The 25405-nt window shown below is 52.9% G+C and overlaps 1 protein-coding gene across 12 annotated transcripts in view; it reads left to right on the top strand.

Annotated features, from left to right (window-relative positions):
* Nucleotides 1-25405, top strand: part of FRMD4A (FERM domain containing 4A) — a 612832-nt gene that overhangs the window by 566657 nt on the left and 20770 nt on the right. For all 12 annotated transcript variants that reach the window (XM_045464721.1, XM_045464725.1, XM_045464723.1 and 9 more), the window contains 7 exons: nt 7042-7175; nt 11180-11302; nt 14557-14785; nt 17561-17617; nt 20050-20287; nt 21263-21430; nt 23349-24211. In XM_045464721.1, the coding sequence (XP_045320677.1) occupies nt 7042-7175; nt 11180-11302; nt 14557-14785; nt 17561-17617; nt 20050-20287; nt 21263-21430; nt 23349-24211 (1812 nt within the window). The remainder of the gene's footprint in view (nt 1-7041; nt 7176-11179; nt 11303-14556; nt 14786-17560; nt 17618-20049; nt 20288-21262; nt 21431-23348; nt 24212-25405) is intronic.

The following is a 25405-nucleotide window of genomic DNA, read 5'->3' as shown; positions in this document are numbered from 1 at the left end:
ATTTTCTTTTTCCTTGAAGACTGAAACAAGACAGATTGTCCTTTCCTTCCCTTCCTTTTAGGATAACAGATTTCTTTCTTCCTGGGGGGACTGTTTCAAATTTCCCCTCTTTTCAAAGAGGAAAGCACCCCTTCTGTCTCCCGAGACCAGGGGGCTCTTAGTCAGGTTCCCATCTGTGTAAAAAAGAGATGAGCCACGGTTCCTGACAATGTGTTCTTCAGGGGATGGTTACTCACATCCGGTGCCGAGTGGCCCAGGGTCTTTGGAAAGATTGGAGCAAATTCTCCCTCGCAGCTGAACGAGGATATCCGTGCATGTGTTTGCCGGCTGGAGGGGAGCTGGTGTTCCCCGCCCCCACATCCTGCCCCAGGCAACTGGCTGCCCACCGGGTGAGGTGTCCCCCCCCCGGCTGGAAAGTAAGAAAGTGAGGGAGGCTGTTCCTCCAGAGCCGTGGGACAGGTTTTTACCACATCTCTGCCAGGAACATCTGCGGCGCTGGTCCCATGGTATCAGTAACGCCCTCAGAAGATTCCCAGATAGGCACCAAAAGCGACTTTCTGGCCTTGAACGCATCAGGCAGGTTCTCTGGCTGTGGCTGGATGGATGGGAATGGTCCTCTGTGAGGTCCGGTTTTTCCCTCTTCCCCCACCTAAATTAATCCCTAAGTTATTAGTGACCTGTTTCTATCAAAATTCTTTGGATTCAGGTTGAAACATAATAGTAAAGAGCCAAGGGGCGCCTGGGTGGCTCAGTCGGTTAAGCGTCCGGCTTGGGCTCAGGTCATGATCTCGCGGTTTTGGAGTTCAAGCCCCGCGTCGGGCTCTGGGCTGACAGCTCGGAGCCTGGAGCCTGCTTCGGATTCTGGGTCTCCTTCTCTCTCTGCCCCTCCCCCACTTGTGCTCTGTCTCTATCAAAAGTAAACAAACGTTAAAAAATAAATAAATAGGGGCGCCTGGGTGGCGCAGTCGGTTAGGCGTCCGACTTCAGCCAGGTCACGATCTCGCGGTCTGTGAGTTCGAGCCCCGCGTCAGGCTCTGGGCTGATGGCTCAGAGCCTGGAGCCTGTTTCCGATTCTGTGTCTCCCTCTCTCTCTGCCCCTCCCCCGTTCATGCTCTGTCTCTCTCTGTCTCAAAAATAAATAAAACGTTAAAAAAAAAAATTTTTTTTAAATAAATAAATAAATAAATAAAAAATAATAAATAGCCCAACCCGAAAGATTGTGTTTTCAGTCTAGTCTCCTGCAAACATACAGTTGACAGCGATAACCAGGAAGGCTCCCTGGGGCGCTGATCGGATTGGCTGGCAGTGGAGCACAGAGAGCATCTCAGCTGATTAGACTGGAGGTGATAGCTTCCTGGGTGGATTACCTAGCTGGCCCTGAGGTGAGGGCTCCCTCCCGTATGCGTTCCCTCTCTCCTTCAGGTGGCCTTGCTGATCTCCGGCCTCTTCCTCATGGGCAGCTTTTCACCACCCACCCCACCCCGTGCTCTCTGAGGGTCGGGCCTCAGGTGACATCGAATCACCTGTCTCCTCCACCACCACCCCCGCCTTGCTCCCCGATGCTTGTTGTTCAGTGGCTCACCCGAAGAACCCCTCGGTTCCTTCTCCCCCTTCCTGCGGCCTGCGTTTTAATCCACGCGGGATGTGGAAAGAGTCTAGGGGTGAAAGGCAGATAGGATGGCACACCGCACGGTTCTCCTACTGCCGCAGCCCGGCAGTGAGCGAGACGGAAAGTTCCCGCGCCCCTACCGTTTCCTTCCGGGTGTGAGGCGGACCAAACAGAGCCACCCAGCTGGAATCCCAGCCCTGCCTCCCTACGTCCTAGTGACCTCTTCTGCGAAAACGGGGATGATGTTTTGGTGAGGGTTGTGTGAACTGTAGCACAGGGGAAACTTCTGTCAGGAGTCTGTGAAAAGCCACTCCCTCCCTGGTTCCCTCCCCACCCCTCACCCCCACCCCCCCAGTGTCCTGACGGACAGGGCAGTGGTAGTACCTGCCTCCCACCAGCCTTGCCCGCCTCTTGCCTACCCGCTAACTAGCCTTCCTCTTGTCCAGTTGGCGTGCCAACTCCCCATGAAGGCCAGGAACACTGTTGAGTACAAAAACTAATGCTCACGTAGCATCTGTTGTGTTCTAAGCTCTCTCAGCATATCTGAGGCATTCTCTCATTGGTTCCCCCCAACTTGTGAAGAAGGTCCCCTTTCCGTTCCTGTATCTTAGGGGAGGAATCGGAGGCTGAGAGGCCTTGTGTCACGTTGCCAAGGCCCGGCGGCTAGTGCGTCGCAGAGCTGGGACACGAGCCCAGACCTGCTGACTCACCCACTGGTTTGTAGACTTGCGTCTTCTTCTACTTCTGTCTTCTGGGTGTGTTTTCTGAAGAATATTCACCTCACCCCTTCCAGAAGCGTGGTGCTGCTTCAAACTTTGGACAACCGGGTGTTAACGAATTACTTGTCTCTTTCAAAACACACTCCCGTCACCACCGCTTTCTTTTTTGCTCCCGTACGGATTCATCATGTGTGTGGACAGCCCTTTCCAAGTAGCACTTGGCTACTGTTTTGTCGACCCATAAAGTTTGAAACCTTGCTCTTCTCGGATGGTTCCAACCACCCTCCTGCTTCATTGATCCCAAAGATGGCTCAGAGTAACTGCTTTTTTAGCATCCAAACTTACACACGTGTGCTTTGGTCTGTCGATAAGATGGAGAGGTAACCCGGCCCTTTCAGCACTGGTTGATAATGAGACGTTCCCTTCCAGTAACTGAGCGTGGGACCAGAGTTGGCCCAGTGTTTGTCTTATCCGGAGGTGGGGCTGGTCAAGAGGAGGGAGGTTGACACTGTGTGTAAGGTGACTTTTGTGACAATTGAGGAAAGGACTGAAGGAGACAAGAGGGAGGTACTTAAGTAAGCTGTTTGTTAAGTAATAAATTCCCCGTGTTTGGAGCCATCTTGGAGGTTGGTTAGTTGGTCATCTTCTGGATGGGGACATGATGGCTCCAAGAAGTTAGTGACCCCGAGGTCTGACACCGTTTCATAGCAGACACGTGATGGAAACCCAGGTCCTTCCTTGTCCATCACTGCCCTTCTGAAAGATAGCAGCTTTACTTCTTTATAGCTTCCAAAAGGCGAAACTAGCAACCTCAGAGTGATCCATTTGCAAAGGCGTATAGGTGTTTAGATAACCAGCAATGGGTAAATCAGAGCAACAGAGAACTTGTGTATCTTTCATCAGGTCAATGATTTCTCCATCTAGAATCATCCTTTATTCATGAACCTTTCTGTTGTAAGACTCCCGTTGACCTCCCGAGGCCCTTCCCTGATTGAATTTCTTCCTTTCTTCCGGAGTCATTCTCTGACTTGAGAGTAAGAGTGAATCCGTGAATCCCTCCCCATTCGAGGCTCTCTTGCTGGCCTCCCTCGTATGTGTCCCCCATGACAGGGAATGCCCAAGGGCACCTGTGGAGGGGGTAAGAAGCCCCTCGGCATCACAGAGACCTGGGGCTCCTTCTCCTGATGCCCCTGAGCTTCCCTCTGTGGTACTGTTACTTGGGTACCCTTGCCGCTGGGCACTTGGCCACTTCATCTTGTGGTGGCCATGTTTGCCTGGTTCCGGGTAACAGCCCCACAGGCTCAGAACCCTTCCCCAAGGGTTTCCTTTAAAGAAACATGCCCTGGGAGCCTCTTTTCAAATGCATAAAACAGATAAATACAGAACTCCCTGGCCCAAGGAGCCTGGAGTGGGGCCCCTGAACCCCGGAATTTCCTTGACCGTGTTCCCACCCCCATGTGCAGTGGCTCCAGAAGCATAATTTACAGACTCAGGGGCTCAAGAAACAGTTTGAAAATACTGCCTTTGTATGCTGAATTGCAGAGTGAGGTCTTTTCTTGAGCAAGAAGGAGGAGGTAGTTTCAATGGTCTCTTTCTTTCTAGTTCTACTGTGTGTTTCACTCCTGTTAAATCTACCCGAGATCTTGAGGACTTACCTTTTCCGGGCACAGTGATAAGTGCTGTATGTGCGTGGTCTCATTTAGTCTTTACAACAGATTAAGGAGGGCGGGTCATTTGCCCAAGGTCACACAACTCATGCGTGGTTTAGAGCCCATCAAAGCCAGATCTGTTTTACTGTCTACTCACCATCCAGTTACCGCTAAAAAAAAAAAATCTGCATGGCCAGTCCAGGGCCAGCTCAGTTACTTTGTAAAACTTTTACTTGGTGTAGTCCTCGTAAGGCAATTTTCAGAAAAAAGGCAGGAAACAGAGCCAGCCAGTGTTGGTGGTTTCAGATAAAGATAAGGGCCTCTTGAGCCATCCACTCTGTCTTATGTGGGTTTGGTATTTGGACTAATTATAATAAATAATAATAATTTAAGTGGCGCTAATGAGCCCTGTAATTCAGCACCAAAGCTGAGAGACCAGATCATCCAAACATGTTGTACTTTGTCTCCCAGAGTCCAACGTTCCTGTGATTTCTGCCATCCTTGGACACACTGAATCCTCAGACTAAAGAAATCATCATTTCCTATCGAGGGGTTAGGCAGGGGTGAAAGGGAAAACAGTGAATTTTTCACTGGAGCTAGAAATCCTTAATCTAATTGGGTCCAGGTTTCCCCGGACCTGTTTTTTTAATTTATTTTTTACATTTATTTATTCTTGAGAGACAGAGACAGAGCGTGAGCCAGGGAGGGGCAGAGAGAGAGAGGGAGACACAGAATCCGAGGCAGGCTCCAGGCTCTGAGCTGTCAGCACAGAGCCTGACGCGGGGCTCGAACCCATGAACCGTGAGATCACAACCTGAGCCGAAGACGGACGCTTAACCGACTGAGCCACCCAGGCGCCCTAGGCCTGTTTTTTTTTTTTTTTAAATCTGAAGTCTGACTTCTTTCCAACCTTTACTTCACATCGTTACTAAGCTTTAGATGATGGAGCAGAGGGAAGCCCATTAGGTGTCCCCGTGTCTTCCATTGTGATTGGTGACTGTCGCCACGAGAACCAGATTAAGATGCCGGGCGACTGAGCTGTGCTCCCTTGGGCGGGTGTACCCTAGAGGTAGCTGAGTACTGACGAGCGCAGGGTAATTGACCTCCAGAGGTAAGAAAACCTGAGCCGTATCAGAAGGGGAGACTGCGCTATTGTCCCAGCGATGCGTTGCGTGAGTGTAACAGCTTAATGTCTGACAACCATGAGGAAATGGGAGCCTTAGTAAGATTCAAGGCTCTTTGTTTGGGTTTCCGATTGAACTTGGAGTCCTGCAGCTGAGCATGACGAAACCTGGGGAAGAGCTGCAAAAATTACTGAAAATTTGGAAGGCAGGCTCTGTAACTTCTAGGTGCTTACAGGTACGAGTTCTCTTTACCAGGCTGAACTACACTTTAATTATAGCATCCAAGTTTATGGCTGATGACATTTATGTGTGTGTTTGTTCCAGCTCATATTTATTAGCTACTGTGGAGGCAGAAAGGTGGTACATTCCTGCCGTGAGAGATCGTCTCTGTTTCAAGCTACGATGGGGTGGGGGAGAAAAGTAAAAAGCCCAAGTTGGAGTCAAAATGTACTCAGCCATAAGACTTTTTGAGTATTAGGGTTATAGGAATCTACCTGCATGGTAACTGAGGGGTAACCGAGGGGGTAAAAATGGGGTTTCTTGCTGAAAGACTAAGTAAGAAAGTAGAATAGTGTATTTAGAGGGATGATGTGAGTATAGCAGAGCTTTTGACACAAAGGCATGAAAGACCTTTCTAGACTTAGGATTCTGAGATGCTTTCTTTACCCTTGGAAGAGAACAGTTGAGTCTAGCGATTTCAGTTGCATTGTTCTCACATCTGTCATCTGATCGCTGAATTATCCCAAAATGTTGCATATGGAAATACAATTCCTACCCACCTCTCCCCAGAAAATCCCGCTGGAACTTTTACTGGGATTGCAAAGATTGTCTTGTTTAATTCCTGGAGCACTGACATCTTTACATCAGGCTTCCAATCCATGACCATGGTAGACCTCTTCATCGTTCCTCCGCAGGGTAGAGTTTCACTGTAGAGATCTCGCACATCTTTCACTAGACTTACCCCTAGGTATTCGGCGTTGTTTGATGCTCTCGCAAATGGCATCGTCATCCAAGCCCCTGGTGCGCATACCTGATAACACCTGTCCGTCTCTGTGGGCATGAGAAGCAAAGTAATTACGAGCTTCTCCATTCCCAGGGCGTCGGTGGGCCTTGTTGGAACCCACCAAGGTAGAAATGCAGAATAGCTTCACTGCTGGAAACCCGCTTCAGAATGCAAAGACTGTGGCCCGGAAAGTGTTTTTTTGGTCCAACCTACATTCCTCCGGTTGGCATTCTAGCTTATTTTCCTTTCGAGTTTGGTTCACAGTTTGCCTTCCACCAAGAGTTCATATCTAGCTGTCTCCTGCTTGAATCGTCACGCAGATACTTCCACCCTGCGTGGTTAAAATACGTATAACTTTCATCAGGAGGGATGGTGCTCGTGATCCAGTATTACGTTGAAAAATATATAATGCAAATCAAATTTTACTCTTGAAATCTATGCACTGAGATAAAAAGGTCAAAAGAAAAAAAGCGTAACGGTGGTTATCTCTGGGGGACTTACTTACAGACTACTTTTGTACATGTCTCGATTTTCAAGTTTTTTATGAGAAACATCCAACCTCTTTGAACTTTTTAAAGGGAAGAAAGGAAATTAAAGGTGTGTATTCAAATGCCTGGCTTGGACTAAACTTCCCCCTTCACTGTGTAAAGGCTATCAGAACACGCTAGTGAATTAAGACAGGTATATACCACATATCTTGAGATAATCAAGCAAGAGAAACTTCTTTTTCAGGGGTGTAAATTTTCCTGCCAGTCCTCTGGGCAGCTGTAAACTCCACTGAGGGCCAAGAATTGGCTCCTCGCACCTGGGACTCAGCGACACCTGTTTTATGTCCCCCTCCCATGATTCCTGGGCGAGACCCACCTCCCCAGTATGGGCTCCAGGGAGGTTCTCCGCGGTCCAGATGTGCTCTACTAACCCCACTGTTTATTGACAGGTTCTCAGGAATCCGATAGCTCTCAGTCGGCCAAGAAAGACATGCTGGCCGCCTTGAAGTCCAGGCAGGAAGCTCTGGAAGAAACTCTCCGCCAGCGGCTGGAGGAACTGAAAAAGCTCTGCCTTCGAGAAGCTGTAAGCAGTTCGCGTTTTGTGCGTGCGTGTCCTCCTCTGTCCTCGCCTAGTTAGAAAAGGCAAAGCTGGGCATCACACGGACAGCATAAGAGGGAGGCGGGACCTCTCCTGGACCACAGATGGGGGACACTCACAGCCCCGCCAGTGCTCTGTGACGAACAGGAGTGGGCCTTAACGAACCACTAGGACAGCAATTAAAGTGGCTCTGCCCGAATCCTAAAGGGGACCCCACTGGAACCCAAATGACCGTAATGGCAGTCCCGTGTAAGTACTCGGTGCACCGTAGTTGATAAGGCGTCTCCTCCTGTGATACTCGCTCAATGGATAGACTGGCTTGCCACCATGGAACTAAGATTTCTGTGCCTGAGTTCATGGCCGTGGTGGCGCGTGTTTCTCTTGATTATATTCCACATTTATCTCGGGAAACCCTATTGAGAGACCTCGGTGGAGATCAGCGAGGAAACCAAGGTTTCACTTGATATACGACCCCCTTTAAAACTCATGATCTGGTGTTTCTTTCACTTTTTCTTTTTTTTTTAATTTTTTTTTTTCAACGTTTATTTTTATTTTTGGGACAGAGAGAGACAGAGCATGAACGGGGGAGGGGCAGAGAGAGAGGGAGACACAGAATCGGAAACAGGCTCCAGGCTCTGAGCCATCAGCCCAGAGCCCGACGCGGGGCTCGAACTCACGGACCGCGAGATCGTGACCTGGCTGAAGTCGGACGCTTAACCGACTGCGCCACCCAGGCGCCCCTCTTTCACTTTTTCTTTAAATGGAGTCTTAGCCTGGTGAGATTTTTAAATTGTATGGAAAGCAATGCTTCCTCAAGCCTCTCTCTATACACCAGGCTCGAGTTTCCTTGGGATTTTGGCCCTGTGCCCCGCGCCCCCCTCCCCCCCCCACTGTCTGTATTTGTTTAACATTTACTTATTTTCGAGAGAGAGAGAGAGCACGAGTCGGGGAGGGGGCAGAGAGAGGGAGACCCAGGATCCGAAGCAGGCTCCGGGCTTCGAGCTGTCAGCACAGAGCCTGACCCGGAGCTCGAACCCACGAACCGTGAGATCATGACCTGAGCCGAAGTCGAACACTTACCCAACTGAGCCACCCGGGCACCCCAGAAAAGTTGGTTGTTTAATTCATTACTGTGCGTGGGGGGGGGGGGGGCGTGTACGCACACACATGGATGCGGGCACCCTGGGGAGGGCGACCGTGCTCGGCTTAACCTTATACAGAGAGCTCTGTTGGTGAAACAGTTCGGAATGGGAAGCAAAAGAGGTTCCTGAGCTGACAAGTGTCCTCCCCTCCCCTCCCAGCCCCAGTGCCTTGTCGCAGGAAGAGTGAAACAAGGGGCTATAGAATGAGATCACATTACTTTTCATCTTGGCTTAATTGCGCGCTGGCTTGATTTAAACCCGAGCCTGCTCGAAGCCGACCCACATGAGCACAAATCCACTGCAAAGCTTTGGAGAGCAGCCGGCCCGGCCAGGGGATCTGCTCCCTGATAGTCTTAGCATTAGCAACCTTTTTATAGAGACTGTGCTAAAAGCAATGAAAAAATACGGGCTTGGGTGTCTGTCTGCATTTAATAATTTGTAAAGCCTTGTTTTGTTTTTAGTAAAGGAAACGTCCCTAAACCCAGCAGGGAATCAGCATCCGAAAATTGGAGAAGCCTGTCAGGGCAAGGTTAGCATGCATTATAAAGATCTCACTGTCTCTCTTAAAATAAAAGCAAAATAAGGGAAACCGAGCTCCCGCTTCTTAGAGTGTTGACACCAGCAAACAAGTTGGGTGGAAGAAATAACCTCTCAGGAAACAGATTGCTTCTCTGCTTGCTCAGCCAGTCTCCCGACGCCCCCGCAGCGAAGGGGCGGGAGAACTTTCTCGGTAACTGCCCCACTCTTTGTCTGTGTCACACACACCACACGCCCTCAGCTCCATCTCGAGGAGCCCCGTTTGTCCGCTGGGGCGCCAGGCGGCCCGAATGCCGTGCAGTGCGGCAGGATGTAAGCAACGTAAGAGAAGAAGGAACCAGGCCGACCCCTCCACCAGAGCTCAGCTCGTTAAAGCGCCCCTGCCCCGTGCGGGTCTGTTTCCATGTGAAATCAGACGAGTCACGGAGAATGAAGGGCTTGACTCAAACGCCTTCAAGGGCATGGTGGGAAATCAGTAGCCTCATTTTTGAATCCAGTTTGGTGCAAAGCCACAGACACTTTGGGGTTCTAAGTCAAAATGGCCAGGTTAAATCACGTTCCCCTCCTTTTTCTAAGTTTCGAGGTAAAAAAACGAAAGTCCTAAGAATACAAAACCCCCAGTGTATTGTGTTATTTATAGACAGGCTTTTAGGGAGGCAGATAAAAATGTTGCAGAATAAACACAAAACTACTTTGGAGACATTTGAACTACGTTCCCTGTTTTAGAAAACAGGGAAGAAAATCGCAGAGCATTTCATACTCAGTAGTTGGCCATTATGTTGTGAAACGCTTACAGTGAGGAGTTAAAAGTCCAAGAGTTCATTTCCTGGTCGCCTGAACACAGAAGGAAAGAGACCCAGGAGAGGGAGCTGCCTGTGCTTATACATTCACACACACACACACACACACACACGCACACACCCTAGTCGCACACACACCCCAGTGCATCCACATCCACAGCCTAGTGCACACACACACACCAGTACACACACACCCAGTGCACACACATACACTCCAGTGTATGCACACACACATATAGCAGTGGGGAAAGGCCAGATCAGTCCTCCTATAGAAAGTGGGTCCAGATGCCTGGGCGGCTCAGTCGGTTGAGCATCTGACTTTGGCTCAGGTCATGATCTCATGGTTTGTGGGTCCAGGCCCCGCGTCGGGCTCTGTGCCAACATCTCAGAGCCTGGGGCCTGATTCATATGCTGTGTCTCCCTCTCTCTCTGCCTGTCCCCTGCTTGTGGTCCCTCTCTCAAAAGAAACATTATTTAAAAATTAAAAAAAAAAAAAAGGTGGGTCAACACCTGGGGTCCCACGTCTGGGGCTGTCCCACCCACCGGCCACTCGTACTGGGCTGCCTGCACAAAAGCTCTTTGTGCAGACGGACAGCCGAGCTCTTCTTATCAGAGTGGCCCCTGGAGTCTCTGTGCCCTGTAGACATGGACTGACGCCTGGCAACCCGGGGCTGGGCTTTGCCTGGAAGCAGACCCTGTGCAGTGGAGATGCACAGTGGCCGTCCCACGTTCCCCTGGTCCCTGGAAGTGACCCCGTGCTGTTGATGCCCTGGCTCTACCAGTGGAGTAGCCACTGACTCAAATCTGATCTTTATTCCCAGACGTCATCCCTACAATGGAGCCTAGTTCTAATCCTGAATCATCCACAGACCTCAGCATCAGCCAGGATCATTGTCACTGTGGTGATCTGTCAACTAAATTCAGTGTCCTCATACTCACACAGTTAGATTTCTAGAGCTGAGAACACACAACAGATCTTTTTTAATGCCCTTGACAGTAACATAGATTAAAGTTTCAGTTTCTATTGAAACTCTAGAAATCCGTTTCTATTGATTTTTTGGTTTTGGTTTTGGTTTGTTTGGGTTTGTTTTGGGGTTTTTTGTTTTTTGGGTTTTTTTTTTTTAGAGAAAGTGCGAGCGAGGGAGGTCCAGAGGTGGGGGGTGGGGGGGAGAGAGAGAATCCCAATGCAGAGCCTAAAGCTGGTCTTGAGCCCATGACGCTGGGATCGTGACCTGAGCCAAAATCAAGAGTTGGATGCTCAACCGACTGAGCCACCCAGGCGCCCCAAAGCACATCGGTTCTGTAAAGAAAGGACTGTTCTTATAGTTTTTCTGAGACATGAAATTGCGTTTCAGGAGCTCTTAGGTGTGTCACTAAAGGCGACTGTTTCGAATCTGTGCACGGAATCTATGTACCAAAGTGTGCGTGTGTGTGCACACGTGCATCCTGGAACTCAAGCGCGTGCCTTCCTCTGATTTCTCTTCTCTCTCCTGCTCTTACACGTACGCAGGAGTTGACAGGCAAACTGCCCGTTGAGTATCCCTTGGACCCGGGGGAGGAACCACCCATCGTTCGCAGAAGAATCGGGACGGCCTTCAAACTGGATGAACAGAAAATCCTGCCCAAAGGAGAGGTGTGTCCTTGATGTTGTTGGATTCTGCCACGTCAGCCATATTTGTCCCACGTGTTAGGGCTTCCAGACTTTCTGTAACCGTTCCTTCATTCCCCCTGCTGCCAGATGCCTTTTCCCTTTTGCTCCGGGGTATCTCACCTTTTAAGCTAGCTGGTTAGTCAGTGAGGGGCTCCCCTCCCTAGGATTGGTTACCTTGCTCCTCTGTGAACGGGGAGCCAAGTGCGTGGCTGCCTGCTGTGTGCACAGGGAAGCCAGGTGTGCTCCCAGGAGAGACAGAGGCAGGACGGAGCTGGGGGTGGGAGAGCTCTTCCTTCCTAGAATAGCTCTGTGCATGTTCGTGCCAACTTGGGGGTCGTTCCTTTCACTGATTCTGGACTGATCTATGCAGGGACAGGTAAGGAAGACAGGGCACCACGCAGACTTCTCAGTAAGCATTTTGATTTCTGTGGAAGTTGTGTGTGGAACATGATAGGCCTGTCACAAGTGGCTACGTTAAGCTTGGGAGAACATCCCAGCAGCACACACGTGGGCCTGTCTTTTTAAGGACCTCCCGACCCTTTGTTACTGGGAGCCCAGCACAATGTGGAAGAAAACCACCAGAGAAGCAAACGGGTGCAGGCACCCCGTTGTCGGGGGGAAAGACAGCAGGGTCTGCCCTCGGTGGCCTTAACTTCACCTTGCTGCGAAAAGTGCTACCAGACTTTCAGCAAGATGCTGGGCCCTCCTAATGTCACTCGTCTGCTTTTAGGGGACCCACTGAAGCTTTGCTTTTTCATCCTCTTTGGCACTAAACGTTGGTGGGGGGCTGGGGCTGGAGAGGTCAGGACTGGGGAGGGGGGCGGGGGGAGGGTCTTGGGTCTCCCTCCGGTTAATAAGCTATCCAGCCTCAGACCAAGAGAGATTCAAGGCCAGGCGAACCTTTAGGCCTCAAGGCCATGTCCAGGAAATGCCTTCCCAGATTTATTCTGAATGAAGCTACTGATGAAAATGCTCTTGAACAGAGGGCTTAAAAGAACAGGCATCAAAGCCAATGGAGGAGGGAATGCCGCGTATGTGTTTAAATGCACAGACTCTAAAAAGTGATTGGCGGGAGCTCACATTCTTATATCACACCCGCGGTGGGTGAGTGTGAGGGTGAATCCCGAGGGGACACAAGTGCCCTGCAGCCGCCAGCAGGGGATCAGTCTGAGATTGGCACTGGCGGGTCCCCGGGGGACTGGTGGACACATCAGAAGCTTCATCCACATCACAAGCTGCTCTTCCAGAAGATGAACTTCCCAATCCTTACATCTCTGAGCCTGAGAAACACTTAACTTGCTACTTAACACCTGCTTAATCGTGCTCAGCGACCAAGAGTTGCTGAGCAGAGAGGAAACAGCGGAGATGCATGGCTTTGGGTGGGCCCTGGATTTTATCAGGGTCAGGACGGGGGTGAGGGTGGGTGGGATTCAGGAGATCACCTGGTTGGGCATTTTTCAAACCCGGCTGTCGGCAGGATTGCCTGAGGAACTGCCGTGCCCTTAGGCCGGACAGACGCCTGGCACTAAACTTACAAGAGCAGACCCCACCTTAGCGAGTGCACCGTTGTTCTTCCCGCAGCCCCGAGGGCCTTCTCACCAGTGGCTCCCTCACACTGTCCAGGAAGAGAGGACTGTCCTTTCCTGAGAAGCTCATGTGCAGCCCTGTCTTTCTTACCTGTCCCTGCATAGATCAGTCCAGAATCAGTGAAAGGAAGGACCCCCAAGTTGGCACGAACATGCACAGAGCTATTCTAGGAAGCGAAGAGCTCTCCCACCCCCAGCTCCGTCCTGCCTCTGTCTCTCCTGGGAACATACTTGGCTTCCCTGTTCACGCAGCAGGCAGCCACGCACTTGGCTCCCCGTTCACACAGCAGGCTGCCATCTGGACAGGCAGCGCCGCGGCTCTGTGCTCGTCTCTGCTGAAGGGGCGAGAGTGCGTCCTGGGCTCCCACACTGGGGCGGGTCTCGGGCCAGGGCTCTCCTAACCACCCGGGAGCAGCTGCTAGCAGGAGTTACCCGCACAGAACAGCCTTTGTCCTCGGTGACTTGTTTGTTTCAAGACCCCGGGCGGGAATGCATTTCCATATTCTTCTCCCTCCGGGGGAAAAAGCGCAGCCAGCCCTGGAAGGAACCGGAAGGAGTTTATCAATCTCCTGAACAGTTCTGTGTAATCTTCACCTCCTCCTCCCTCCTGGGCCCCACCCCCCTCAACAGGAAATGAATCCGGCTAAGAGTTCTGTGTTGGAGGGAGGCTGTCGGCCTGGTGCGTGCCTCCCACAGGCGAGCCCTTTTTATCCGGCCCTGAGCTGGAGAGATCTGTCCATCCCGACAGACGTGGTGATGGGTTCCCACGTGATTAGGTCGCTTCCTGTCACGTTTTTGCAAGGCTGCGGATCGCCTGGGGCAGGATGCACGTGTGGCCTCCCCAGGCCTCGCGGGCAGGTACTTGAACACCCCTCTGCCGAGCAGCGGAGAGGCGGCGGGGAGCACGCCATCCCCGTTCAGCCGCTGCGTCCGCCAGGCTGTTTTCTGGCAGCCACAGCCGGTAGGCCGGAGGGAGGTGCCCCAGGGGAGGAAGGAGAGCGCCCCGAAGCAGGGCTGCTGCGCCCCCCTGTCCGCGCCTCCCAGCCCAGAGCTGCTGAGAACAAGCAGGTGTGGGCACGGCCGGAGCTGGCACGAAGGGCTTCCAAGAGAGATCCCGGTGAGCGGGGTACGTCCCAGCACAGAGAGCTCAAAATACGAGAGACAGAGGGCACGAGTGGGAGGATGGGGAGTCACACACGTGTGAGCTCCTGTTGGTGAACCCACTGTACCCCCTGCCCGGGATGGTGAGAAGCACCAACCACACAGGCTCCGAATTTCCACGAGGGCTTGGTGTCCGCGAACCTTGCAGTGGGGATGGTGGTAACCAAGGCAGGTGGCCCCCCCGCCTGCGGCAGGGGAATCTGCTTCTCAATGATGCCACCAGTGGAGAGACCGACACTTGTCTCCTAAATGTAACGGGAGCCAAGAGTCTCGAAAGTGGGGGTGCCCCGGGCACTAGCTGCCAGAGGTTTTAGGAGAAGGGCCATTGCAGGGTCAGGCGAGGTTGGGGCTAGGCCCCGGGCCTTGCTGATTTCCTGGGATCCGTGTCTCCCAAAGAGTAGGGCTCGCTGGCCCTGGGGCAGGGGTGGGGAGGCGGGGTCCCCCTGCCCCGCGTCCCACTGAGTGTAAGCCCGTGTCTCCCTCCCACAGGAGGCCGAGCTGGAACGCCTGGAACGGGAATTTGCCATTCAATCCCAGATTACAGAGGCCGCCCGCCGCCTCGCCAGTGACCCCAACGTCAGCAAAAAACTGAAGAAACAAAGGAAAACCTCTTATCTGAACGCACTGAGGAAGCTGCAGGAGATCGAGAATGCCATCAACGAGAACCGCATCAAGTCTGGGAAGAAACCCACGCAGAGGGCTTCGCTGATCATCGCCGGTCAGTGCTAACTAAGCCCGCTCCCCACAGGGGCCCCTGGACACTGGCACCAGCACCAGCCCCGAGAGCGGGTCCACAGCTGGCTCCCTGCATGACCCGCGCAAGCTGTTTAACCCCCCGTGCCTTATTTTTGGTCCGTAAAGTGAAGCTCATAAGGCCCGGTAACCAGATAGGAACAACACAGCGTGTTCAGGTCCACACAAGAGGATCCCACAAACCGAGCCGTCCGGATCCCTGTCCGCTGTGCTCTGGGAGAGCCAGCGGCCATGAGCTACAGGCTCTCATCGGCCCTCACCGGGAGCTAGGCTCAGCTAACCGTGCCTGCCCAGGTTCTGACGTCCTCGGGGACCTGATCACCCTGCCCGTGTCTGGAAGGAAAGAGGGTGGCTGGGGTCCGCTGCGAGCCAGCACCCCCGCCGAGCCTGTGTCCTCCACAGACGGGCTGTCTCCAAGGGCCCCCCCTGTCCCAAAGCCGAACCCCGGGAGGACTGGGCCACCCCACTCTGATTGTCTAGGGTCCTGAGGTCACAACTCCTGCTCAGGAGGGTTTAGAAGCTCGGGTGATTACATTTGGCAAATGCTAGAAAGAAACCCCCCCGAATCCACCCACGGCCGTTGAGTCCCCCAAACTGTTTTAATCCTTCTTTCCTATGTCAGCAAACTCTTTGAAACCTACGTCAGATACTCCTTCATGGTTTACGCGTGTTGAAAATACTTCTTCGGGAAGATAGAAAGTGGGATAGAGGTGACCAGGGGCTGGAGGGGGAGGCGGAATGGGGAGTTAGTGTTTCATGGGTACAGGTTTTGTTAGGAAAAATGAAAAAGTTCAAGGAATGGTGATGGTTGCACAGTAGTGTAAATATACTTAACAGCACTGACCTGTTCAGCTAAAAACGGTTAAAACAGTACATTTTACGGCGTGTATATTTTACCACAATTACATACGTATAAATCATATGTACTTATAACGTACGTAGAGCACAATTGTGTAACCTTAAAATGTGGGCAAACGAGGGAAGCAAGGCTCTACCTGGGCCTCTGCCCCCCAGTTGCCCCCATCCCACCAAACAATACAAATAAAATAACTTCGTAGTTTAGAAAAACAAGAGACCGTAAAAAAAAAAAAAATCCTTTCTTCTAGGAAATTTGGAATAACCATCTTTCCCCATCCTGCCCTGTTGGCCTTGGCCAAGACTTTGTCACTTGCTTGCCCACGTCTTAACAGAGCTGCAGTCAGCCAGTCTTTCTCCGTCTGAGGCCTCTGTGAGACCTCCTTGGGGAGGCCCAGCTCTGCAGAAACCTCCAGCACGGTCACCAGAGCCAAGTTTGGGAGGGGTACCACAGGGACAGACCTGTCACTGGTCGGCCCCAGAAGAGCGTGGTTCCCGGCCTGCCCGGCCCAGGCGGTTCTGTGGGCGCTGACAACAGAATTCACATTTAAACAAGTATCTGTCCCAGCAGCACATGGTCCCATGCAAATTTGCAGCCATTATTTTTAAGTGCTCAAGAATATACTTTATTTTGCCACCGCCTCAAAATGTTTCTGCCACACTTGAATTAGAGGAATAATTACAGTTCTTCTTAGTTCCTTAGTCTGGTGTTTTATTTCTTTTCTTTTCTTTTTTTTAACATTTTCCGAGAGCAAGAGAGACAGGGCATGAGTGGGGCAGGGGCAGGGAGAGAGGGAGACACAGAATCGGAAGCAGGCTCCAGGCTCCGAGCTGTCAGCACAGAGCTTGACCCGGGGCTCAAACCCACGAACCGTGAGATCATGACCTGAGCCAAACTCAGACGTTTAATTGACTGAGCCACACAGGCACCCCTGGTGTTTTATTTCAAGAGCTAAAACACTAAACTTGGAACTTCAGACTGGGACCTTTGCTCGTTTTGAACAGAGCAACTCCAGACAAACCACTCCCCCTCGGTGGCCTCAGTTTCCCCAGATGTTAAGAGGGGAGGACTATTTTACTGGCTCCCTCTTGGGCACGTTCTCACGGTTAACTAGTATCTATAAAAATAAGCTTTGGAGAGATAGAAGCTATAGTTAGCAGCCTGCGTTCACCACTAACGACTTAAGTTTACGGAGAAGACATTTATTGCCACAAGACCAAAGCCAAGTCCTTAGCTAGTTTCGCATGTACCAAATACATAGCAGTTCACTGCCTTTGGTTGGGTTGGAACACGCCCTGAGATCTGGCCGGGACAACGATGTGGCTTAACCAGGCCGGGCAGCCTTTATCCTGGATATTCAGCTGCTCGGCACGGCAGGGTCCAGTGAAACGAGAGTGCAGATACACAAAGACTGGCACAGGACAGATACACAAAGACTGTCAGGAGCGAGGGATGAGCTAATGACCCACCCCAGGGACTGTCAAAGGAAATGCCAAACAGCATTTTGTTTTTTTTTTTAAATTTTTTTTTTTCAACGTTTATTTATTTTTGGGACAGAGAGAGACAGAGCATGAACGGGGGAGGGGCAGAGAGAGGGGGAGACACAGAATGGGAAACAGGCTCCAGGCTCTGAGCCATCAGCCCAGAGCCCGACGCGGGGCTCGAACTCCCGGACCGCGAGATCGTGACCTGGCTGAAGTCAGACGCCCAACCGACTGCGCCACCCAGGCGCCCCTACCAAACAGCATTTTGATTGTACTCCCTGTGTTCTTTCTGATTAGAAAGAGGAGGATGTGGGACGGTCGCAGACGTATGATTTTTACAAGTAGGTCTTGGTCTAAGGGATGGGCTGAACTCATGGACTCTCGCTCTTTCTCTTCTCAGATGGAAATATTGCCAGCGAAGACAGCTCCCTCTCAGATGCCCTTGTGCTAGAGGATGGTAGGTTGCCCGTTTCCTGCTTCAGAACTCGGACACAGATTAACGGGGATTAAGCTGTATGCAGTCTGGCACAGCCCGGTGGGAAGACCAGAGCCAGGCTGAGGTGACAGCAGGGTGCCCCGCCAGTCCCTGGTTCGCAGCACTCACCCATTTGGGGGTAGGTGGGCACCGCGTCAGCTCGGGTCTGTAGGAACTTCGGTATTTCCCATGGCCCAGAGGTAGGAGGTGAGGTCCATGAACGGTGTTCTGTTTTATAGTTGCCAAAACCGCATTTAAAAAAAAAATTTTTAGTGTCTATTTTTGAGAGCGAACACGCGTGCGCGAGGTAGGGAAGCGCAGAGAGAGGGAGACAGCATCCGAAGCGGGCTCCACGCTGACAGCAGAGAGCCTGATGCGGGGCTGGAACTCACAGAACCGTGAGATGATGACTGAGCCGAAGTTGAATGCTTGACCAACAGAGCCACCCAGGCGCCCCACAATTTTAACCAAACACCATGTGCAGTTTCCTTTTGAGTATTCATAGTTTCTGGAGGAAAGACATGGTCTTTGGTTGGATCACAAGTCTAAGATTGAAGCCCACTAGGAAAGCCTGGGAGTAGCAGGAAGAAAACCCTTCCATACCTTCCTGAGAAATCTTGAAAACCAAAGAGAAGATGTCCCTTTAGATTCCTGGTCAGGCCTTGAAATTGTCTTCCTGTTCGCCATTGACCTCTGAAAACCCAGCGGTTATCAGGATATTTTCTTGGGAAATTCTTAGAAAAACAGAACTGATCCCCCACGCCCACACCACCACCACACACAGGGGTAGAAAGAATTCGAGGCACGGGACCATCTCTGAGAACGTTCCTGTGGGTTTAAATCAAAACTTGGAAGGCGAGGACATTGACGATATGGAAATCTATTAAGTGGCAGTTAATTTTTCTGCCCTTTAGGAAAACCTCAGGTGGGCAGTGCTGAGTGGCTGTTGAGACAGAAAACCTTAAAAGGTCTGCCCGACACATAGTCATGATGGGAATTGCAAGGATGAAAATAATTGCTATTGATGTGGGGAAAGGCTGGCAGGTTATTTACCCAATGGTCTTGGCCCTGCTGTTAGCAATCAGGTCATAATATTTTTGTCGTCAGCATCGTTCTGCGGGTGGGGAGGAAGCCAGGCTGCGGGGGAGCAGGGGGAGGGGCTTTGAGTACGAGCGATCTGGCCCTGGTTTTGGCCTCTGTGGACTTCAGTCTCTCCAGACGAGGGAACAACAATTGAGTGAGATTCCTTTGTAAGACAAGAGTTGGGGGAGGTACGTGTTGTTGTTGGCTAACGTGGGTGCATGGATGGCGACTAGTTTCCTCCTGTGTTCTGGACCCCCTAAGGGGCATCATCGCCTCAGTTGGACCATTGCAGGCTTGCCCCTCCTAGGGGCTCTTTGCTTTACTGATTTGAGGGGCGGGCGCATAATAGATGCTGGGTTTCGAGGTTGGGGGATGGAGAATTAGGCTTTGGATAAGAATACGAATTGTAAATGGACTGCGGGGCCAAGTGAAAGGTGGTTGGAGCTTTTGGGGTTTGCTTCTGTGTATTTTTTCCCTTCAGACCCGGCCCTCTGCCTTCACAATGAGCACTGAGTATTCCCCCCCCTCCCCCCCTGCTCACTGCTGTTCCCTCACCCCCCCCAGTTGTCCCCCCTGATTATCTTCCTTAACCCCTGCCTCGTCTCTCTCCCAGCCTTGCCCACTCGGAACCCTGACGGTTGACTAGCTCTCACACAGGATTTTCATCCTGACCCCTCCGTGCTTAGGAAGTTCCAGAGTCTTCCTAGGGCTTTCAGACCACATTCCCCACTCAGCCTGGAATCAAAGAAAAGCAGAGAGAGTAGATCCCTAGAACCGCCAACAGATAATGACGCGCGCAACATACATAACTTTTTCATTTTTTTTTCCTAACAAGTATTTATTGAGCATCATTCCAGGCACTGAGGTGATAGAAGCAAACACAACAGGACCCTCCTGGAGCTGAAACTCCCCCAGACCAAATTAGACGCTTAAGGTCTATTGAATGAAAACTTTACAACATGTTAATGACTATGTTTTGCTCTTTGGTATGAAGCAATCATTTGCTGTTGGGATTTATTGGCACTCAGGCTTTACTCCATCTGTAGCTAATCAAAAGTGAAACTTCTCTCCCCATTGAAGGCTGCTGCTTGAAGTTTAGGTTTGGTTCATTCTGGTTTGACTTGTCTCGGCAACTGGGGAAGCCATGGGGTGCGCTCGTTGCCTGGACGGACGCCTGTCTGGATTGTGGGGGGCGGGGGTGGAATGTGGTCATTGAGCGGACGCTTGTCTGGATTGCAGAGGGGGGGGCGGCTGTGTGTGGGGGTGGGAGGATCTGTCTGGGTCGGTGGGAGGGACCTTTGCTCAGTTCGTCTCTCTCCATCTCTGTGCAGAAGACTCTCAGGTCACCAGCACACTGTCCCCCTTACAGTCTCCTCACAAGGGACTCCCTCCTCGACCACCGTCACACAACAGGCCCCCTCCTCCCCAGTCCCTGGAGGGACTCCGGCAGATGCACTATCACGGCAGCGACTACGACAAATCCCCCATAAAGCCCAAAATGTGGAGTGAGTCCTCTTTAGATGAGCCTTATGAGAAGGTCAAGAAACGTTCCTCCCACGGCCATTCCAGGTGAGCTGGGTCGGGGAGATCACATGAGCTCGTGGGAAAAAACAAAGGGCTGTCCCAAATAGCACCCACAAGTTTCAGAATCCGCACCAGCTTATTCCCTCCCTCCTGGGGCGGCCTTAAAACAGTGCTGCGCTCGCAGCGCCCTCTGCTGCTGACCCTGTCAAGGTGCAGATTGGTCGTGCAAAAGGGAATGGGGGTTTGGGGCTCACAGTGTCTTGGCAGATGGTCTTAATGTTGTGAAATGACACGGAAATTAACGAGGGAGGCTTAGGCAGCGCCCTTCTGAAAAGGCAAGAGAGAGTCTACTCCCAGGAATCCCAAAGTGGTTCAGAACCCTACAGCATCACCCAACAGGATTCCAGGGCCAGACAGCTGTAATCTTAGCCGTGCATTATCAGCTCATTACTCAGCTGATACTGCAGAGAGATTTTTGGAAGGCATTTTGGTCTGTTTCTCTGTTTTTCTCATTTCCTTTAATTACACCCTTTAAAGCTCCCAGTGGCTGCCCAGACAGGTAAATATTTGTCCGCTGGAAAACAGAAACTGTGGCTGAGGGCAGGGACTTCACAGAACAGTCCACTGCCTGTTATGCACAAGGCTGATGAGGGTTTCTTTCTTTTCTTTTTTTTTTTTTTCTTTTTTTTGAAGATTTTTATTTTCTAAGTAATCTCTCCATCCACTGGGGGGCTTGAACTCACAACCCTGAGATCAAGAGTCACATGCTCTTCTGACTGAGCCAGCCAGGCGCCCTCACTAGGGTCTTGGTTTCACACTGTGGTGCAGGTTGGGGCCGAGGACCCCCCACACACACAACTGGGGCGAAGGCTGAGAGCCAGAATAGGAATCTGGGGTGGGGGCGGGCAGACCCAGGCGAGCTTTCCCGACACCCAGGCTGGGGTCCGCGGCCGGGCAGCTCCCCGGGAAGAGGTGCGGTCGTGTGTGGCCGTGACCAGCCTGGCATCCTCTGGTTTGCAGCAGTCACAAGCGATTCCCCAGCACGGGCAGCTGTGCAGAAGCAGGCGGGGGCAGTAGCTCCCTCCAGAACAGCCCCATCCGCAGCCTCCCTCACTGGAACTCCCAGTCCAGCATGCCGTCCACACCAGACCTGCGGGTCCGGAGTCCCCACTATGTTCATTCCACGAGGTGAGTGTACCAGGCCTTTGGGCCACCTCCGTCCCTAGACCAGACCTCCCTTTGTTAACCTGGGCGATGCCCCCCCAAAACTGGCCCAAAGAACTGGTAAACTGGGGTCAGGCCGGAACCAGTGAGGCAGGTTCTCGTTAATGCAAAGCGGGAAGAAGAATCCGGGACGGCAGTGGTGAGCCCCCGTTAGCTACGAGACCCGTTCGTATCCCAGGGTCTACATCCGGGAGTCATCTGGGAAATCTCCAGGCTTCTGGAAACAGTGGGCATGGAGGGAGTTTCCTCTCTTTTTTAATTTTTTTAAAGTTTGTTTATTTAAGCAATCTCTACACCGAAAGTGGGGCTCGAACTCACGACCCCGAGATCGAGAGCCACATGCTCTACCGACTGAGGCATCCAGACGCCTCACAGAGGGAGCTTTCCTAATCAAAATGGAGGCAGGAGAGGCTATCCAGATCAGGGAACATGCTGGAAACGGAACGACCTTGCACTGATAGGGGGTGATATTTATTCTCTAGTCTTTATGTGTCTTCCCGCTGAGGCCTGGACTTTTTAATGTCTCAGGGTGTAAATTCATTGAAGAGGAAAAGGAACTGGCAGAAGTGAAGCGTGAATCACTCCTGCATTTTCTGAAAAGAGGCACAACCAAAGCCATCATTTGATTTGATCAAAAACTGATTGCGTAGGGACTGTGGCTCCAAGGATGGGTTTATATAGGATAAGTTGGAGCTCGCCAGGCAAGACTGATTCATTCTTTCAGGTAGCATACTTGTCACTTGCCTGTATGCACCAGGTACAACCGTAGGGACAGAACAGTGAACGAAAGAAACCACACTCCAGCTCTCAACGGACTGACGTTCTAGTAGGGGAGAGTGGCAAGAAAGAAAAAGGTCTGTCCCGTGGTGATACGCACTAAGAAAAATGGACGGGGGGCTACATAGTGAAAGGCAAGAGTGACCGTTACGTGAAAGCATCAGGGCAGTTCTCTCTAATAAGGTGACGTTTGCGTAGAGACCTGAATGGATGGGGTAGCCAGTTCTGAGGATACATCCGAGAACAGCAAGGTCAGAGCCCCAGGGCCAGGCCTGCACTTAGCATGTCCCCCGGGGGCTAGAATGGCCGGAGCAGATGACCGAGACCGTGGAGAGGAAAGTGAGGCCTGAGCCCCGAAGAGCCGCTCGGTGGGGACTTCATGTTCTACCCTGAGTGGCAGAACAGGAACTCACCTCCTCCTGTACTTGGCCAGTGGGGCCGCCCTGAATGTCACATGTGTCCTAGCATTGTCCACCCCTGTGACACTGATGGATGTTTACAGTGTGGACTCCGAAGCAGAGTGGATCATAGACAAAGTAGTGGCATGAGGAGTGTGTGCAGCCGTCAGGTTTAAGTGTTAGCTGCTCCGGCCGCCCAGTTGAGAGTTCCGGGCGGATGGGAACCTACGTGGGTTTCCTAACAGTATCTGGTTGAACCCTGTGAAGTGCGCTACGTCGGCCTTTCTCTTGCTCTTCAAAGAGTGGGCATTTCATCTGATGGCACGGATTCTCCTGGTTCTCTTTGCATCTATAGAATCCTTTTGCGCCGTTTAAAAAAAAAAAAAAAACCAGGCTATTAGGGTGCCTTTCCAGAGGCCACCTTTCTGTGGGTGCCGTCCGCTGTCCCGCCCCCGCGCGTACTCGAGCATCCAGTCGGGGGATCTGCGGTCCCTCCGGCCCCTTGGCTTCGCCCGGCGGGACTCCCAGGGCCACCCTGCTCCCACCCAGCTCTCCTCGGTGCGGTTCGCCGGCGGCTCTGGACGGCGGGTTCTGTCCTTGCCTGGGTCCCACCAGCGCAGAGCCTGCGCCCACCCCGCCCCCCAGGCGCCCCTCCCCGGGGCACCCCCACCCACGCACCCGCCCACCCGCCCGCCGTCTCCCCGCAGGTCGGTGGACCTCAGCCCCACGCGGCTGCACAGCCTCGCCCTGCACTTTAGGCACCGGAGCTCCAGCTTGGAGTCCCAGGGCAAGCTCCTGGGCTCGGAGAACGACACGGGGAGCCCCGACTTCTACACCCCGCGGACTCGTAGCAGCAACGGCTCCGACCCCATGGACGACTGCTCCTCCTGCACCAGCCACTCGAGCTCGGAGCACTACTACCCGGCGCAGATGAACGCCAACTACTCCACGCTGGCCGAGGACTCGCCGTCGAAGGCGCGCGCGCGGCAGCGGCAGCGGCAGCGGGCGGCGGGCGCGCTGGGCGCCGCGAACTCGGGCAGCATGCCCAACCTGGCGGCGCGCGGCGGCGGCGCGCACGGCGTCTACCTGCACAGCCAGAGCCAGCCCAGCTCGCAGTACCGCATCAAGGAGTACCCGCTGTACATCGAGGGCGGCGCCACGCCCGTGGTGGTGCGCAGCCTGGAGAGCGACCAGGAGGGCCACTACAGCGTCAAGGCGCAGTTCAAGACGTCCAACTCGTACACGGCGGGCGGCCTGTTCCGGGAGAGCTGGCGCGGCGGCGACGAGGGCGACGCGGGCCGCCTGACGCCGTCGCGCTCGCAGATCCTGCGGACTCCGTCGCTGGGCCGCGAGGGCGCCCACGACAAGGGCGCGGGCCGCGCCGCCGTCTCGGACGAGCTGCGCCTGTGGTACCAGCGCTCCACGGCCTCGCACAAGGAGCACAGCCGCCTGTCGCACACCAGCTCCACCTCCTCGGACAGCGGCTCCCAGTACAGCACCTCCTCCCAGAGCACCTTCGTGGCGCACAGCAGGGTCACCAGGATGCCCCAGATGTGCAAGGCCACGTCAGGTGAGCGGGGTGGGGGGGGGGGTAGGCAGGGCTCCGGACATTCTGAGATCGTTAGTTCCAGAAACCTGGGCTGTCAGACGGCTGAGACTGGGGGCCTTCGGGTCCCCTCTCCTTCACGCACTCCCGTCCCAGCCCTGGCTTTGGGGGACAGAGATCTCAGAGCCTTCGACCCTCCCCAGCAGGCTGGGCCAAGTCGTCCCCGGTTCAGCATCCTAGGTAGAGATGCGAACCCTCTCTCCGGGGGCTTCTTGTAAGGACAGACATCAGAGAAGCCCCGTGCCGACGTGGCTCGGCGTTTGTTCCAAAGGTGCACCTTTACCCTGGTGAAGAGACACTAGTACGTTACAGACCCGAGTGGCCCCTTCCAGGGGGACACTTGTTCCAGGCATGGCCTTCCATCCTGGAGCCTTGGAGCTGGGCCGTGTCCCCTGGGTGGGACCGACTGGTGGGGGGGAGGGGGGAAGGGGGGGTTAAAGTCCCAACTGCTCCTGGGTTCCCATGTCAGGGATGTTAGGCGGTGACCAAAAGAATTTTTATAAAGTGCTTTGAGTACCTCGATGCTACACCTTTAAAGCTTTCGTAATTAGGGGCTCCCTTTTTTCCTTGTACTCAGAGCATTGAGCAGTGCCAGAACATAAAAAAGTAAAAACGGAAAACACAAACACCACCCTTTGCTTCAGAAGCTAGTAGCTTCTCTGGGAAAGAACAGCGGTGACAGCCACCCCCAGTGCTCAGCAGTGACCGCAGGGCTCGCAGCACGCTTGGGGCGGGGTGCAGGGGGCGGGGGGGTGAGCAGGCAGGAGGCTCTGCTTAGACAGACTACAGGGAAAGAAAAGGGAGGCAGCTGAGATGTAATAAAATGATTTTTTATTTTTTATTTATTTTTTTTTTTTCAACGTTTATTTATTTTTGGGACAGAGAGAGACAGAGTATGAACGGGGGAGGGGCAGAGAGAGAGGGAGACACAGAATCGGAAACAGGCTCCAGGCTCTGAGCCATCAGCCCAGAGCCCGACGCGGGGCTTGAACTCACGGACCGCAAGATCGTGACCTGGCTGAAATCGGACGCTTAACCGACTGCGCCACCCAGGCGCCCCTAAAATGATTTTTTAAAATAGAAGAATAATGGGGCGCCTGGGTGGCTTGGTCGGTTAAGCATCGGACTTCGGCTCAGGTCATGATCTCACGGTCCGTG

The sequence above is a fragment of the Leopardus geoffroyi genome, chromosome B4 (genome assembly GCF_018350155.1).
Source record: "Leopardus geoffroyi isolate Oge1 chromosome B4, O.geoffroyi_Oge1_pat1.0, whole genome shotgun sequence".
NCBI lineage: Eukaryota > Metazoa > Chordata > Mammalia > Carnivora > Felidae > Leopardus > Leopardus geoffroyi.
This window is presented reverse-complemented; position numbering and strand designations above follow the sequence as displayed.